Raw genomic sequence first — 17,867 nt, 5'->3', positions numbered from 1 at the left:
TATCCATTAGTCTCTGAAGTGTTGCCGGGCCCCCTGCAGTCCGAATAGCATATTTTTGTAATGAAAGAGCTCGTCTGGCATGCAAAAGGCTGCCTTCTCCTTTGCCGTATCAGTCATAGGGATCTTCCAGTAACCTGTTAAATCTAGTGTAACAGGCTGTACCAAGTCTCTCTTCAAGTTTGTCCACCCTGGGCTTAGGATAGGCATCAAACTAGATACTGCATTCAATTTCCTAAAGTCATTACAGAACCTGATGGTACCGTCCAGTTTTGGGTCCAGCACTATCGGACTTGACCACCGACTGTTTCATTCGTCAATCACCCCTAATTTTAAAAATGTTGTTTAGAGAAGGCTTCACGCAGGGCCTCGGCAGTCCCGTAGGGCTTTACATCGGGCCTCGGCAGTCCAATAGGGCTTCACGCAGGGCCTCGGCAGTCCCGTTGGGCTTTACATCGGGCCTCGGCAGTCCGATAGGGCTTCAGGCTGGGCCTCAGCACCTTCACACCGGACCTCGGCAGTCCTCGGCAGTCCAGTAGGACTTCACGCCGGGCCTCGGCAGTCCAATAGGGCTTCACGCCGGGCCTTGGCAGTCAAGTAGGGCTTCATGCCGGGCTTCGCCAGTCCTGTAGAGCTTCATGCCGGGCCTCGCCAGTCCTGTAGGGCTTTACGCCGGGTCTCGCCAGTCCTGCAGGGCTTCACGCCGGGCCTCGCCAGTCCTGCTGGGCTTTACACCGGGCCTAGCCACTCCTGTAGAGCTTCACCTTCACATCTGGTTCTGTAAGAATATCGTGTTTAATCATCATAGTTCGGCCTGGCGTCTCTGAAGTCTCTGTGCTGGATGAGCAACTGCCTGGCCTTCCTACTTTGAACATCTGATATCTCCTCCCAATCTTAACCTCCAATACTAGCCAGTCAGTCGTAAACTAAGCCAGTTCTGTAGACAAAGATCTTTCATGGTAAACCTGTTCCGGTTTTCTTTTCCCTGGTCGATATAAATTATACATTATCTCAATCACTTTTTCTTTAACTTTTAATAGTTCCTGCCATTTAGATAAGAATTTACTGTCTACTGTCGGAATAAGGAGCAACCCTCAATCTCCAGGCTCAAAAACACCTACTTCCCTCCATCATAAGTCATCTTTGGGCTCGCTGAGCCTATTCCAAGTGTTGTTTAGCAATGGGCATAACAGCTGCAATGTGACCATGCAATTGGTAGATATGTTCCCTGGCAGCTTACTAGCTCTGTGCCTTGCAGACCTCTTTAGTGATATCTAGGAGACCCCCCATGGATGACGGTGGCAGCAAACAACGGCTGTGGCAGTATGTAAGCCCAATCTTTTCCATCCCTGTCGACTCCGTTTTTAGCATTTGCTCTGAAGTTTTGTGAAATCTTTCTACTAGTCCCTCCATCTGAGGGTGCCGACCAACGTGCATAATTGCTCTACCTTAATAACCAGCAGAGTTCCTTCATCACCCTCGACATGAAGGGGTCCCCCGGTCGGTGACTATCTCTTTGGAAATACCCACCCCGACTAAACACCTGGACTAATTCCTTTGCAATCCCCTTGGAAGAAGAATTACGCAGAGGAATAGCCTCAGGGCAGCGCAATCTGCTATCACCAAAATATGATTGCGCCCCCGGGAAGACCTCACCAACGGGCCGACTAGATTCATGCCAATGCGTTCAAAAGGTACCCCATTAATAGGCCCCAGGGGGCAACATAGTGAGGCCTTAAGTCTGAAACATGGCACTCTGGGCATGACTCATAATATTGCTTGACATCTCCAAAGCCAAAGGAACCTCTGTAATAGCCTCTTGGGGGATTTCTGGACATCCAAATGGCCACCTAAAATATGACCATGAGCCAGATCCAGAATGATTCTCGGTGGGACAATTAACTCTTGCATGGCATTGTCCCCTTTCTTATCCACCTATTACAGTAAATCATTGTCCAACAGCAAAGTCAGATTAACATTAAGCTCCACAGATACGCTCCTAAGTACTAATATACTGTATTTTCCTCTGCCCTGGAAAGAGTTGAGTCCCTCAGTTGTTCTGACTGGAAACATCCTTTCTGACCTTCCAGCTCCGGTAAAGATGGAATCAGCACCAGATAACAGATGGAGGGAAAGGATCTATGTCTTCTTCTGACATGTCTCTTCCGGGCCAAGGAAGACCTGTCAGATCGCTCCCGGTTTACCCTGGATGTCACAGTAGCCTCATCCTTAGTTCCACCATTGCTCTCCCACAAGTCCCAAATATGTGGAAAGTCTTTGCAGGACAACAGCATCAGCCAGGACTGGTACTTGCTTTATGATGCACAGGCTGTAGGATAGTGGCGACATTCCCAGGCGCACGAGTCACGGTATGTAGGTTCACTCTGTATCAACCACCAGGCCGGCTTTCTCCAACACTCCCAGAATCCGTTAATGCCGACAGGTCACATAAATGTTTCATGTAGGCGTAAGCTGCAGTACGGACCTGTGCCAACAGAGCCAGGCATTTCTCCAACAAAGTCATATTGCAGAAGTTCTGATGTGATAGGACGGTCGGCCGCCATGTGCCTGAAGTCCTTACAACTGATGGCATAACAGTTCTTGAGATCTTCCTAGGCCTCCAACCTGGGTGTTGGGGCACCATAGTTCTGAGTCCACCTCTAGTCAAAATACGCTTTTTGCGCTTCTCCAGTCTGGAAGGGAATGGTGAGCTTCTGGCTTCACGGAGAAGAGAAGGGCGGAGCGATTCCTAATAAGGATCCGAATAGTCAGTAAGTTCTGCCAGTCCAATAACCCTCACCATATGAAATGGGGCATAGAAATGCTCAATTGTAAAAAGGAGAAAATGATGGACCACAGGTGTAACCCTTGGAAAGTGCATAAAACCCAATCTCTTCTTTGGTAATTAAATGATAGCCAGCACAAATAACGAGTTTTCTCCTTTTTACAATTAAGCATGTCTGGCTTCACAGGTCACTATCCTCTCGCAGGTCGCCAGAAAGGTCTCCACATCATCCTCAGCCATCGTTTTCTGATTATATTGGCTCCTGTATATGGCTTGCAGTTCTCTGGCTGACTGCCCACGGGTTGTGCAGGAGCTGCCGATCCTTACTGGCGGCATTGGTGACCCAAGACTGATTGGCCACCACGCCATTTGTTTCTTGCTGCTCTCGGATTGCAGCCTACGGAGTAGAGTTTGTATGTTCTTGCAGTGCTGTAGCACCAACTCCTTCATCATGTCTTCTACATTGTCTCTTAGAGTGTGTATGCCCGCATCCAAAACATCATAGGGGAAGTCGCTGGGGATTGCCTGGGATGCCGCAGATCAAAGCTTCCATGCAAACCGCCTGGACACGGATCTTCCGAACTCAAAATGACATTAATTTTGAATTTGCTATACAGGAAATAAAACCTGCCTGTCCGGCTCTAACATCACAGAAACTACTGACTGATGGACCTAACAGCAGAGAAGTCCTGGACTCTCCGAGCAGAGAGGCTGCGCACCCGCTGGAGCCTTTAACTAGCAGGTGACCCTGCTGCTTCCCAGAATCCTAGGAGTGTCAGTGTGCCCTCCTGCACCCCCAGCGTCAGACCTTCATCCTGAGCTGCTTGGCATGCTGGACAGCTCCCTGGATTCCTAGTCTTGTATTCCTCGTCTCTAGTTCCATGTCTTAGCTCTGTGTTTTCTCTGTCTAGTCCACCCCGTGTCTTGTACCTGCCCCAATTAGTCTCCTATATAAACCTGCCCTTTCCTTGCATGTTTGTTGTGCTCTGAGCCCTCAGACAGTAAACCTGCAAGAGAAGACCGCAATATTATGCACCAGACCTCGGCCTTGCTTCACTCATTAGGAGAGCTTTAAACTAGAACAATATGGGAAGGGAAGTGAAAGGCAAAAATATACAGCTAATTAATACATTTGAGAACCTCGTTATTAGAAGTGGAAAGAAAAACAGAGACAAAAAATTCAGAAGGAAAGTAGAGGAGCAAGAGACCCCGATCACAAACTAACATGATTCTACACAAATGCCCAGAGCTTGGGAAACAAACAAGGAGAATTGGAGCTCCGAACACAGGAAAAGAAATATGATGTCATCGGCATCACGGAAACTTGGTGGGATGATACACATGATTGGGTACAAGGCTTGAAGGATACAATGTATTTATAAGAAACAGACCTAATATAAGGGGAGGAAGTATTGTGTTGTATGTTAGGAGAACATTCATCTCCAGAGATTCAAGCTTCAGAGCTGGGAGTTCTGTAGAAACTGTTTGGGTAAGAATACAAGGAGAGAACAACAGAAAGGACACCATTCTAGGCATTTACTATAGGCCGCCTGGACAAGCAGAAGATATGGAGGAACTCTTTCTACATCAGATGGCCAAGCTCTCAAAGAAGCCCAACATAGTGATCATGGGAGATTTTACCCATCCAGACATTTGTTGGGAATCTCTCAGGTAAAAGTAACGGATCCAACAGATTCTTATCCGCTCTTGTGACAACTTTATCTTCCTGAAGGTAGAAGAGGAAACAAGGGGATCTGCTATCTTGGCCCTAATTCTTACCAACCGGGAAGGAATGGTTGGGGAAGTGAGGGTGGCTGGGACCTTAGGAGGCAGTGATCATGATATCCTTGGGTGTTGGATAACAAGAGGAGGAAGACCTCAGAAGAGGATAGGAAGAATCCAATGGCTGGATGTTCTTAAGAACAGAAATGTCCAAGAAGGTTGGGAAATATTGTGGAATGAGATTCTCAAAGCACAATCGTTACCAATCCCTAAAGGAAGGAAGAATGGGAAACATTTAAAGAGACCCGGATGGATGAACACAGAACTTGTACACATGTTAAAGAGGAAGAAAAATATGTTTATCTGATGGAAAGAGGAGGAATATCTAAAGAAGAATATAATGGGGTCTGCAGAAACTGTAGGGCAAGTGTCAGAGAAGAGAAAGCTAATAATGAACTGAGGCTTGTAAGAGAGGCTAAAAGCAATAAAAAAGGATTTGGGGCATCAAAAGCAAAAGAAAAGTCAAAGATGCTATTGGATGCTTAGAAGATGAAAATGGTGAATTGGTTAAGAATGATGCTGAGAAGGACGGACTGTTAAATTCCTATTTTGTATCTGTTCTCTCTCAAAAAGAAGATGGAACATCAGCTTATCTTCCCTGTGCTACTGGGGGAATAAAAGAATGCAGGCTATCTGTAAGCAGAGAGATGGTGAGGGAACACTTAGCTAACTTACATGAATTCAAGTCTCCAGGTCCAGATGAATTACATCCTAGGATACTAAAGGAAGCAGCGGAGGTAATTGCTGAACCACTCGGCATAATCTGTGAAAATTCCAGGAGAACAGGAGAAGTCCCAGAAGATTGGAAAAGGGCAAATGTTATCCCTATCTTCAAAAAAGGGAAGAAGGTGGATCCAGGAAACTACAGGCCTGTGAGCCTGACTTCTATACCGGGAAAGATCTTCGAACAAATTATTAAATCGCATGTATGCAAGTACTTGGATGAGAATGGAGTAATTAACCAGAGCCAGCATGGGTTTGTAACAAACAAGTCATGCCAGACTAATCTAATATCCATCTATGACAGAATCACCGACTGGGTTGATCAGGGAAATGCGGTGGATATAGTATATCCTGACCTTAGTAAAGCATTTGACAAAGTATCTCATACCATCCTTATTGAAAAAAATGACCAAATATGGGATTGACAAGGCAACTGTTAGGTTGATTCACAACTGGCTGAGTGATCGTACTCCAAGAGTGGTCATAAATGTCTGCACATCCAAGTGGAAGAATGCATCAAGTGGGGACCACAAGGCTCTGTTCTAGGCCCAGTGTTGGTCAACATTGTTTTAAATGATCTGGAGGAGGGAATTGATGGGAAACTGATCAAATTTGTGGACGACACAAAGCTGGGAGGGATAGCTAACACTAAGAAAGAGAGAGAGAGGATTCAAAAAGATCAAGAAAAGCTTGAACAGTGGTCGGCGACTAACAGAATGGTATTTAACTAGGAGAAATGCAAAGTCCTACATCTGGGCAAGAAACATGAGGAAAGCACATACAGAATGGGAGGAATTGGGCAAAGCAGCAGCACATGTGAAAAAGACTTGGGTATACTAATAGATCATAGACTGAACATGAGTCAATAATGTGATGCAGCAGCCAAAAAGGCAAACACAATTCTGGGATGTATTCAGAGAAGCATAGAGTCTAGATCACGTGAGGTCATTATCCCCTCTACTCTTCCTTAGTCAGACCTCATCTGGAATACTGGGTCCAGTTCTGGGCACCCCACTTTAAAAAAGACATAGACAAACTGGAGCAAGTTCAGAGAAGAGTTACCAAGATGGTGAGCGGTCTGCAAATCATGTCCTATGGGGAACGGTTAAAGGATCTGGGATTGTTTAGCAGAAGAGAAGGCTGAGAGGAGACTTAATAGCGGTCTACAAATATCTGAAGGGCTGTCACAGTGCAGAGGGATCAGCCCTATTCTCATCTGCACAAGGAAAGACTAGAAGCAATGGGATGAAACTGAAAGGGAGGAGACACAGATTAGATATTAGACAGTGAGGGGATCAATGAGTGGAACAGGTTGTCACGGGAGGTGGGGAGTTCGTCTTCAATGGAAGTATTCAGAGGTTGACAGCCATCTGTCTGGGATGATTTTGTGATCCTGCACTGTGCAGGGGGCTGGACCCGATGACCCTGGAGGTCTCTTCCAACTCTACCTTTCTAGGATTCTATGTTCCTGACGACTGTCCTGCATCCCCCTCCGTACTGCACTGCCATCTTGTGCACCAGACCTTGGCTACTCCTTGGCCACGCTTCCCTCCAGTAGTGGCTACAACAAGAGACTCCAGTCTCGCACCAGATCCGTGACAGGAGTCTTGGAGAGATATACCTCCCATCCACTACAACACCTATCATCCTGTATTATGCTTTCCCATATCATAGGAACCTCCATTCCGGGTTCCTGTTTTTTAGGTTCACCTATTTTAGGTGCTTCTACTCTAAGTTCCTCTATTCCTGGTGTATAGAAATCAGAAAAAAAGGATGGAGTGGAGAAAAGTCTAAAGTGAGACCATGGGATGAGGTAGCAGGGATAGAATGCAGACAATGTTATCTTAGGAAGGTGCAGCCCACAAGCTGAATGTGTAGAACTGCAGACAAAAGAATGAAAAACAAAAAAGTATGTAATTTCTTTTTGGAGGAGTGATGATGACGCAACCTTCAGACAAAAGAATCTTACCTAATACAGACCGTCAGGTACGTGTTTCCCCAGCAAGTACTGAGGAAGAGGTTCACATACTTTGAAGCGCGTTTACAAGCTGGTCTTATTAATGAACTAATACTACATTTGGCAACTACAAATGACAATCGTCTTTGTCTGAAGGTGCCTCTATTCCAGCTGTGTCTGCTCTAGCACCCTCCATCCCATTATTCTATATTCTAGGTTCCTCTATTCCAGGTGTGTCTGCTCTAGCACCCTCCATCCCATTATTCTATATTACAGATGCCTCTATTCCTGGTCTGTCTGCTCTAGCACCCTCCATCCAATTATTCTATATTACAGGTGCCTCTATTCCTGGTGTGTCTGCTCTAGCACCACCCATCCCATTATTCTATATTCTAGGTTCCTCTATTCCAGGAGTGTCTGCTCTAGCACCCTCCATCCCATTATTCTATATTCTAGGTTCCTCTATTCCAGCTGTGTCTGCTCTAGCACCCTTCATCCCACTATTCTATATTCTTGGTTTCTCTATTCCAGGTGTGTCTGTTCTAGCACCCTCAATCTCACTATTCTATATTACAGGTGCCTCTATTCCAGGTGTGTCTGTTCTAGCCACTCTATCCCATTATTCTATATTACAGGTGTGTCTATTCCGGGTGTGTCTGCTCTAGCACTCTCCATCCCATTATTCTATATTCTAGGTTTCTTTATTTAATCTGTGTCTGTTCTAGCACCCTGCATCCTATTATTCTATATTCTAGGTTTCTCTATTCCAGGTTTGTCTGTTCAAGAACCCTCCATCCCATTATTCTATATTCTAGGTTCCTCTGTTCCTGTTGTGTCTGCTTTAGCACCCTCCATCCCATTATTCTATATTAAAAGTGCCCCTATTCCTGGTGTGTCTGCTCTAGCACCTTTCATTCCATTATTCTATATTACAGATGCCTCCATTCTAGGTGTGCCTGTTCTAGCACCCTCCATCCCATTATTCTATATTACAGGTGCTTCTATTCCAGGTGTGTCTGCTCTAGCACCCTCCATCCCATTATTCCATATTACAAATGCCTCTATTCCAGGTGTGTCTGCTCTAGCACCCTCTATCCCATTATTCTATATTCCAGGTGCCTCTTTTCCGGGTGTGTCTGCTCTAGCACCCTCCATCCAATTTCTCTATATCCTAGGTTCCTCTATTCCAGGTGTGTCTGCTCTAGCACCTTTCATCCCATTATTCTATATTACAGATGCCTCCATTCCAGGTGTGTCTGTTCTAGCACCCTCCATCCCATTATTCTATATTACAGGTGCTTCTATTCCAGGTGTGTCTGCTCTAGCACCCTGCATCCTATTATTCTATATTCTAGGTTCCTCTATTCCAGGTGTGTCTGCTCTAGCACCCTCCATCCCATTATTCTATATTAAAGGTGCCTCTATTCCTGGTGTGTCTGCTCTAGCACCTTTCATCCCATTATTCTATATTACAGATGCCTCCATTCCAGGTGTGTCTGTTCTAGCACCCTCCATCCCATTATTCTATATTCTTGGTTTCTCTATTCCAGGTGTATCTGTTCTAGCACCCTCCATCCCATTATTCTATATTCCAGGTGCCTCTTTTCCGGGTGTGTCTGCTCTAGCACCCTCCATCCAATTTCTCTATATTCTAGGTTCCGCTATTCCAGGTGTGTCTGCTCTAGCACCCTCCATCCCATTATTCTATATTACAGTTGCCTCTATTCCTGGTGTGTCTGCTCTAGCACCCTCCATCCCACTATTCTATATTCTAGGTTCCTCTATTCCAGGTGTGTCTGTTCTAGCATTCTCCGTCCCATTATTGTATATTGTAGGTTTGCCTATTCCCAGTGTGTCTGTTCTAGCACCCTCCATCCTATTATTCTATATTCTAGGTTTCTCTATTTTAGGTGTGTCTGCACTAGCACCCTCCATCCCATTGTTCTGTATTCTACGCTCCTTTATTCCAGGTATGTCTGCTCTAGCACCCTCTATCCCATTATTATATATATTATGTGTCTTTATTCCAGGTGTGTCTGCTCTAACACCCTCCATCCCATTATTCTATATTCTAGGTTCCTATATTCCAGGTGTGTCTGTTCTAGCACCCTCCACCCCATTATTCCATATTCCAGGTGTCTCTGTTCTAGCACTCTCCATCCCATTATTCTATATTCTAGGTTTCCCTATTCCCAGTGTGTCTGCTCTAGCACCCTCTATCCTCTTATTATATATTCTATGTTCCTCTATTCCAGCTGTGTCTGTTCTAGCACCCTCCATCCCATTGTTCTATATTCTAGGTTCTTCTGTTCCAGGTGTGTCTGCTCTAGCACCTTGCATCCCATTATTTTATATTACATGTGCTCCTATTCCTGGTGTGTCTGCTCTAGCACCCTCCATCCCATTATTCTGTATTATAGGTTTCTTTATTTCAGGTGTGTCTGCTTTAGCACTCTCCATCCTATTATTCTATATTCTAGGTTCCTCAATTCCAGGTGTGTTTGGTCAAGCACACTCTATCCCATTATTCTATATTACAGGTGCCTCTATTCCTGGTGTGTCTGCTCTAGCACTCTCCATCCCATTATTCTATATTCTATGTTCCTCTATTTCATCTGTGTCTGTTCTAGCACCCTGCATCCTATTATTCTATTATTCTATATTCTAGGTTACTCTATTCCAGGTGTGTCTGTTCTAGAACCCTTCATCCCATTATTCTATATTCTAGGTTCCTCTCTTCCAGGTGTGTCTGCTTTAGCACCATCCATCCCATAATTCTATATTGAAAGTGCCCCTATTCCTGGTGTGTCTGCTCTAGCACCCTCCATCCCATTATTCAATATTTTAGGTTCCTCTATTCCAGGTGTGTCTGCTTTAGCACCCTCCATCTCATTATTCTATATTCTATGTTTCTTAATTCCTGGTGTGTCTGCTTTAGCACCCTCCATTTCATTATTCTATATTCTAGGTTTCTCTATTCCAGGTGTGTCTGTTCTAGCACACTCTATCCCATTATTCCATATTACAGGTGCCTCTATTTCTGGTGTGTCTGCTCTAGTACCCTCCATCCCATTATTTTATATTCTAGGTTGCTCTATTCCAGGTGTGTCTGTTCTAGCACCATCCATTCCATTATTCCATATTACAGGTGCCTCTATTTCTGGTGTGTCTGCTCCAGTACCCTCCATCCCATTATTCTATATTCTTGGTTTCTCTATTCCTGGTGTGTCTGTTCCAGCACCCTCCATCCCATTATTCTATATTCTAGGTTCCTCTATTCCAGGTGTGTCTGTTCTAGCACACTCAATTCCATTATTCTATATTCTAGGTTCCTCTATTCCAGGTGTGTCTGTTCTAGCACCACCCATCCCATTATTCTATATTCTATGTTTCTCTATTCCAGGTGTGTCTGTTCTAGCACCCTCCATCCCATTATTCTATATTCTTGGTTTCTCTATTCCTGGTGTGTCTGTTCCAGCACCCTCCATCCCATTATTCTATATTCTAGGTTCCTCTATTCCAGGTGTGTCTGTCCTAGCATACTCTATCCCATTATTCAATACTACAGGTGCCTCTATTTCTGGTGTGTCTGCTCTAGCACCCTTCATCCCAACATTCTATATTCTAGGTTTCTCTATTCCAGCTGTGTCTGCTCTAGCACCCTCCATCCCATTATTTTATATTCTAGGTTGCTCTATTCCAGGTGTGTCTGCTCTAGCACCCTTCATCCCACTTTTCTATATTCTTGGTTTCTCTATTCCAGGTGTGTCTGTTCTAGCACCCTCAATCCCACTATTCTATATTCTAGGTTCGTCTATTCCAGCTGTGTCTGTTCTAGCACCCTCCATCCCATTATTTTATATTCTAGGTTGCTCTATTCCAGGTGTGTCTGCTCTAGCACCCTTCATCCCACTTTTCTATATTCTTGGTTTCTCTATTCCAGGTGTGTCTGTTCTAGCACCCTCAATCCCACTATTCTATATTCTAGGTTCCTCTATTCCAGGTGTATCTGTTCTAGCACACTCTATTCCATTATTCTATATTCTAGGTTCCTCTATTCCAGGTGTGTCTGTTCTAGCACCACCCATCCCATTATTCTATATTCTATGTTTCTCAATTCCAGGTGTGTCTGTTCTAGCACCCTCCATCCCATTATTCTATATTCTTGGTTTCTCTATTCCTGGTGTGTCTGTTCCAGCACCCTCCATCCCATTATTCTATATTCTAGGTTCCTCTATTCCAGGTGTGTCTGTCCTAGCATACTCTATCCCATTATTCAATACTACAGGTGCCTCTATTTCTGGTGTGTCTGCTCTAGCACCCTTCATCCCAACATTCTATAATCTAGGTTTCTCTATTCCAGCTGTGTCTGCTCTAGCACCCTCCATCCCATTATTTTATATTCTAGGTTGCTCTATTCCAGGTGTGTCTGCTCTAGCACCCTTCATCCCACTTTTCTATATTCTTGGTTTCTCTATTCCAGGTGTGTCTGTTCTAGCACCCTCAATCCCACTATTCTATATTCTAGGTTCGTCTATTCCAGCTGTGTCTGTTCTAGCACCCTCCATCCCATTATTTTATATTCTAGGTTGCTCTATTCCAGGTGTGTCTGCTCTAGCACCCCTCATCCCACTTTTCTATATTCTTGGTTTCTCTATTCCAGGTGTGTCTGTTCTAGCACCCTCAATCCCACTATTCTATATTCTAGGTTCCTCTATTCCAGGTGTATCTGTTCTAGCACACTCTATTCCATTATTCTATATTCTAGGTTCCTCTATTCCAGGTGTGTCTGTTCTAGCACCACCCATCCCATTATTCTATATTCTATGTTTCTCAATTCCAGGTGTGTCTGTTCTAGCACCCTCCATCCCATTATTCTATATTCTTGGTTTCTCTATTCCTGGTGTGTCTGTTCCAGCACCCTCCATCCCATTATTCTATATTCTAGGTTCCTCTATTCCAGGTGTGTCTGTCCTAGCATACTCTATCCCATTATTCAATACTACAGGTGCCTCTATTTCTGGTGTGTCTGCTCTAGCACCCTTCATCCCAACATTCTATATTCTAGGTTTCTCTATTCCAGCTGTGTCTGTTCTAGCACCCTCCATCTCATTTTTCTATATTCTTGGTTTCTCTATTCCAGGTGTGTCTGTTCTAGCACCCTCCATCCCATTATTCTATATTCTTGGTTTCTCTATTCCAGGTGTGTCTGTTCTAGCACCCTCCATCCTATTATTCTATATTCCAGGTTCTTCTATTCTTATATCCAGGGTATTCTATTCCATGGTCTTCTATTTCAGGCTTCTGTATTCCAGATGCTTCTATGTCCCTATTTTCTAGGTGCTTCTACTTGAGTTTCTCTACTCCAAGCTCTTATTCCTCATACATTCCAACTGTTTTCGTGTCTTAATGATACTTCAGGCTTCCTGTACTTCTCAGTAAAGAGGCAACTCTTTGGAATCTATGATGAGCAGTGGTGAGCTGGGACAGATGTCCATATTATTGGTGCAAAAACGGGGATGAAATATATCATGGGCCAAAGGGGAGGGTTTGTAGAAATGAAAAAGACAGTGTAAGAGATCAGTCAGTGACAGGAATAATTGCAGACTTCTCTCTTTTCAGTCGCTGGTTTTCTATCCAGAATAACCAACTGGTGTATCAGAAGAAAGTGGTGAGTACGGACCATGATCAACACTGTTACTGCAATGCAAGGTAATCATCAGGGGGCGGGCTGTGAGTACCTCTCATTATACCAGTGATGTCATCATCAGGGGGGAGGGCTCTGTGACTACATCTCATTATATCAGTAAGGTGAAATGCAGATATCCCAGCAGCACATAGAGTATGCAACACTTGTGGTAGGACCTTTTTGTAGATGCAGCAGTCACACGGATCCGGACTTCCTCCATAATACAATAGCATGTAAATAGAAACCATGGCAGCATCAGTCGATGAGGAAAATAGCAGAAAATGTTATTCTCCCATGGTACAGAAAAGGCAACGTTTCGACCCCAAATGGGCCTTTGTCAAGCTCACCACACCAAATGCAAAGTTTGAATAGCTAAAGATTAGAGATGAGCGAGCACCAAAATGCTCGGGTGCTCGTTGCTCGAGTCGAACTTTCCGCGATGCTCGAGAGTTCGTTTCGAGAAACGAACCCCATTGAAGTCAATGGGCGACTCGAGCATTTTTGTATATGACTGGTGCTCCAGATAGGTCTTCACTTGTGAAACTCTGGAAAACATCCGAAAGTCATGGAAACACCACAGAAACGGATAGGGAAGGGCAGGGGCAGCATGCAGGGCTGCATCTGAGCCTCCCAGGTCCCACTATTAAGCCACAATAGGGGCAAGAGTGGGCCCCCCCCTAACAATTTTTACTTTGAACAAACCCTCATTAGCAAGGCATACCTTAGCTAAGCACCACACTACCTCCAACAAAGCACAATCACTGCCTGCAGGACACACCACTGCCTCTTCTCCTAGGTTACATGCTGCCCAACCCACCGCACGACCCTGCGTCCGCAGCGCACACCAAAGTGTCCCTGCGCAGCCTTCAGCTGCCCTCATGCCACACGCTGGCCTCATAGCCACACCACCCTCATGTCTATTTATAAGTGTGTCTGCCATGAGGAGGAACCGGAGGCACACACGGCAGAGGGTTGGCAGGGCCAGGCAGCGACCCTCTTTGAAAGAGGGGCGATAGCCCACAATGCTGTTGAGAATCGATGATAAATTGATGTACGATCATCATTCCAATCCCATGGTACCTCTGTCACAAAATTGTCAGGAGCCGCAAACGTAGGCATAAAGGGGACTCATGTGCCAGCCCAGCACTTCTACACATCTCCACAATGCAGCAATACTCTGTGTGGGAAGCACGTGAGCGGGCCCAGGGTCAGGCTCGGTCTCAGCCTCCATTTTGTGTGACCCAAGGTGCTGCGAGTGACATAGCAGTGGGGACTCCATGTGTCCACACACTACTCATTCTGTTTGGGTGTCGGGTACCTCATCGACACCGCAAGGGGAAAGCCATCTGCACTCTGCCCCCTACCCAAGTCAGTCAATGTCTTTGTGCCAGACAGGTCAAACACCGCTATGGGAAGTCTTTGTGCACCCACAGCATAGGTGGGTCCTAGGAAACCCAAGAAATGAACCATGAAGAAATCAGAGTGCCCAAACATGGCAGACTTTCACTGCGCAGAGGACATAGGCCTCTGCACAAACCCTCAGCAACCGCGAGCATGAAGCGGACTCCGATGCTAGTGCAGCTGTGAACGTCTCATTTGTGCAGTATCGCTCCTCTTGTTTGGCTCAAACCAGTGTCCCAGATAGCTGTGGTAACGCAAGAGAAAATACATATTGGCCTCGGCCCACAATTCATGCCCTAGTCAGTCAGTGTTTTTGGCCCAGATAGGTAAAACACAGCAATGGGAAGTCTGTGTGCACCCATAGTATGAACAGACCCCAGTAACATTCCAATAGCAAAGGTATAAGCAAACTCCTGTAACATTCCAGTAGCAAATGTATAAGCAGACCCCAGTACCATTTCTGTAGTAGAAGTATAGGCAGACCCCTGTAGCATTTCTGTAGCAGAAGTATAGGCAGACCCCTGTAACATTTCTGTAGCAGCAGTATAGGCAGACCCCTGTAGCATTTCTGAAGCAGCAGTATAGGCAGACCCCAGTACCATTTCTGTAGCAGCAGTATAGGCAGACCCCAGTACCATTTTTGTAGCAGCAGTATAGGAGGACCCCAGTACCATTTCTGTAGCAGCAGTATAGGGGAACCCCTGTAACATTTCTGTAGCAGCATTATAGGCAGACCCCTGTACCATTTCTGTAGTAGAAGTATAGGCAGACCCCAGTACCATTTCTGTAGCAGCAGTATAGGCAGACCCCTGTAACATTTCTGAAGCAGCAGTATAGGCAGACCCCAGTACCATTTCTGTAGCAGCAGTATAGGCAGACCCCAGTACCATTTCTGTAGCAGCAGTATAGGAGGACCCAGTACCATTTCTGTAGCAGCATTATAGGCAGACCCCTGTACCATTTCTGTAGTAGAAGTATAGGCAGACCCCAGTACCATTTCTGTAGTAGAAGTATAGGCAGACCCCAGTAACATTTCTGTAGCAGCAGTATAAGCAGACCCCTGTAACATTTTTGTAGCAGCAGTATAGGCAGACCCCAGTACCATTTCTGTAGTAGAAGTATATGCAGACCCCAGTAACATTTCTGTAGTAACAGTATAGGGGAACCCCTGTAACATTTCTGTAGCAGCAGTATAGGCAGACCCCAGTACCATTTCTGTAGTAGAAGTATAGGCAGACCCCTGTAACATTTCTGTAGCAGAAGTATAGGCAGACCCCTGTAACATTTCTGTAGCAGCAGTATAGGCAGACCCCTGTAACATTTCTGAAGCAGCAGTATAGGCAGACCCCAGTACCATTTCTGTAGCAGCAGTATAGGCAGACCCCAGTACCATTTCTGTAGCAGCAGTATAGGAGGACCCCAGTACCATTTCTGTAGCAGCAGTATAGGGGAACCCCTGTAACATTTCTGTAGCAGCATTATAGGCAGACCCCTGTACCATTTCTGTAGTAGAAGTATAGGCAGACCCCAGTACCATTTCTGTAGTAGAAGTATAGGCAGACCCCAGTAACATTTCTGTAGCAGCAGTATAAGCAGACCCCTGTAACATTTTTGTAGCAGCAGTATAGGCAGACCCCAGTACCATTTCTGTAGTAGAAGTATAGGCAGACCCCAGTAACATTTCCGTAGCAGCAGTATAGGCATACCCCAGTAACATTTCTGTAGTAGAAGTATAGGCGGACCCCAGTAACATTTCTGTAGTAACAGTATAGGCATACCCCAGTAACATTTCTATAGTAGAAGTATAGGCGGACCCCAGTAACATTTATGTAGCACTAGCTTACCTGTCGCGCGTTGCTGCGAAGACAGACAGACATACATTCGTTTTTATATATCTAGATAACAACCAATCACAGCGCAGTTTTTTTAGGTTACCTCAGTGGTATAATATATAGCAACCAATCACACCGCAGCTTTCATGTTTCCTCAGTATAATATATAACAACCAATCACAGTGCAGCTTTCATGTTACCTCAGCGGTATAATATATAACAACCAATCACAGCGCAGCTTTCATGTTACCTCAGTATAATATATAACAACCAATCACAGCGCAGCTTTCATGTTACCTCAGTATAATATATAACAACCAATCACAGCGCAGCTTTCATGTTACCTCAGTATAATATATAACAACCAATCACAGCACAGCTTTCATGTTACGTCAGCAGTAAGAGAAATAACAACCAATCGCAGTGCAACTTTTATTCTGCCTCAGCAATATAAAAAATAGCAACGAATCACAGTGCAGCATTGATTTTACCCCAGCGGTATAATATATAGCAACCAATAACAGTGCAGCTTTCATGTTACCTCAGTATAATATATAACAACCAATCACAGCACAGCTTTCATGTTACCTCAGCAGTATAATATATAACAACCAATCACAGCACCGCTTTCACGTTACCTCAGTGGTATAATATATAACAACCAATCACAGCGCAGCTTTCATGTTACCTCAGCAGTATAATATATAACAACCAATCACAGCGCAGCTTTCATGTTACCTCAGCGGTATAATATATAACAACCAATCACAGCACAGCTTTCATGTTACCTCAGCGGTATAATATATAACAACCAATCACAGCACAGCTTTTATGTTACCTCAGTATAATATATAACAACCAATCACAGCACAGCTTTCATGTTACCTCAGTATAATATATAACAACCAATCACAGCACAGCTTTCATGTTACCTCAGTATAATATATAACAACCAATCACAGCGCAGCTTTCATGTTACCTCAGCAGTATAATATATAACAACCAATCACAGCACAGCTTTTATGTTACCTCAGCATTCCCAATATCCAGCAATGGTTTAGTGATACGTTCGACGGATGCATCATCTTGTAGTTGAACACGCCTTCTGTTGCTCGTAATGCCTTTTGCTTTTGTGCTTGAGATGGAAATCAAACGATCTTTGTCTGGGGGGCATAACTGTCGGCGATGCTCACAGGATAGTTGTACTATGCCAGTAATCTTCCCAGGAGTGTACTCAGCAACTTCCCATTAACTTTTCCTATTTATGACATATTCAATGCCCGTGCCAAATTTAAAGTTTCTATGTGAGTAAATTACATTCCGTACGTAAAATTTGGATGCTAATTCTTTTGCACATAGAATTGAATAATCGAGTTGGGACCCATTAATTTTCCTATTTATGACATATTCAATGCCCGTGCCAAATTTCAAGTTTCTATGTGAGAAAATTACATTCCGTATGTAAAATTAGGACGCTAATTCTTTTGCGCATAGAATTGAATAATCGAGTTGGGACCCATTAGCTTTTCTTATTTATGACATAATCAATGCTTGTGCCAAATTTCAAGTTTCTATGACATTGGGAAGCGAGAAAATTAGATTCCGCATGTAAAATGTGGACGCTAATTCTTTTGCGCATAGAATTGAATAATCGAGTTGGGGCCCATTAGCTTTTCCTATTTATGACATAATCAATGCTCG

The 17,867-nt window shown here is 44.5% G+C and overlaps 1 protein-coding gene across 1 annotated transcript in view; it reads left to right on the top strand.

Annotated features, from left to right (window-relative positions):
* The window catches only part of ACAP1 (ArfGAP with coiled-coil, ankyrin repeat and PH domains 1), a 160,365-nt gene that overhangs the window by 84,355 nt on the left and 58,143 nt on the right, over nucleotides 1–17,867 (top strand). Inside the window, exon 11 of the mRNA XM_066593962.1 lies at nucleotides 12,867–12,915. Within this exon, the coding sequence (XP_066450059.1) occupies nucleotides 12,867–12,915 (49 nt within the window). The remainder of the gene's footprint in view (nucleotides 1–12,866; nucleotides 12,916–17,867) is intronic.

This window comes from Eleutherodactylus coqui, chromosome 2, assembly GCF_035609145.1.
Source record: "Eleutherodactylus coqui strain aEleCoq1 chromosome 2, aEleCoq1.hap1, whole genome shotgun sequence".
NCBI lineage: Eukaryota > Metazoa > Chordata > Amphibia > Anura > Eleutherodactylidae > Eleutherodactylus > Eleutherodactylus coqui.
This window is presented reverse-complemented; position numbering and strand designations above follow the sequence as displayed.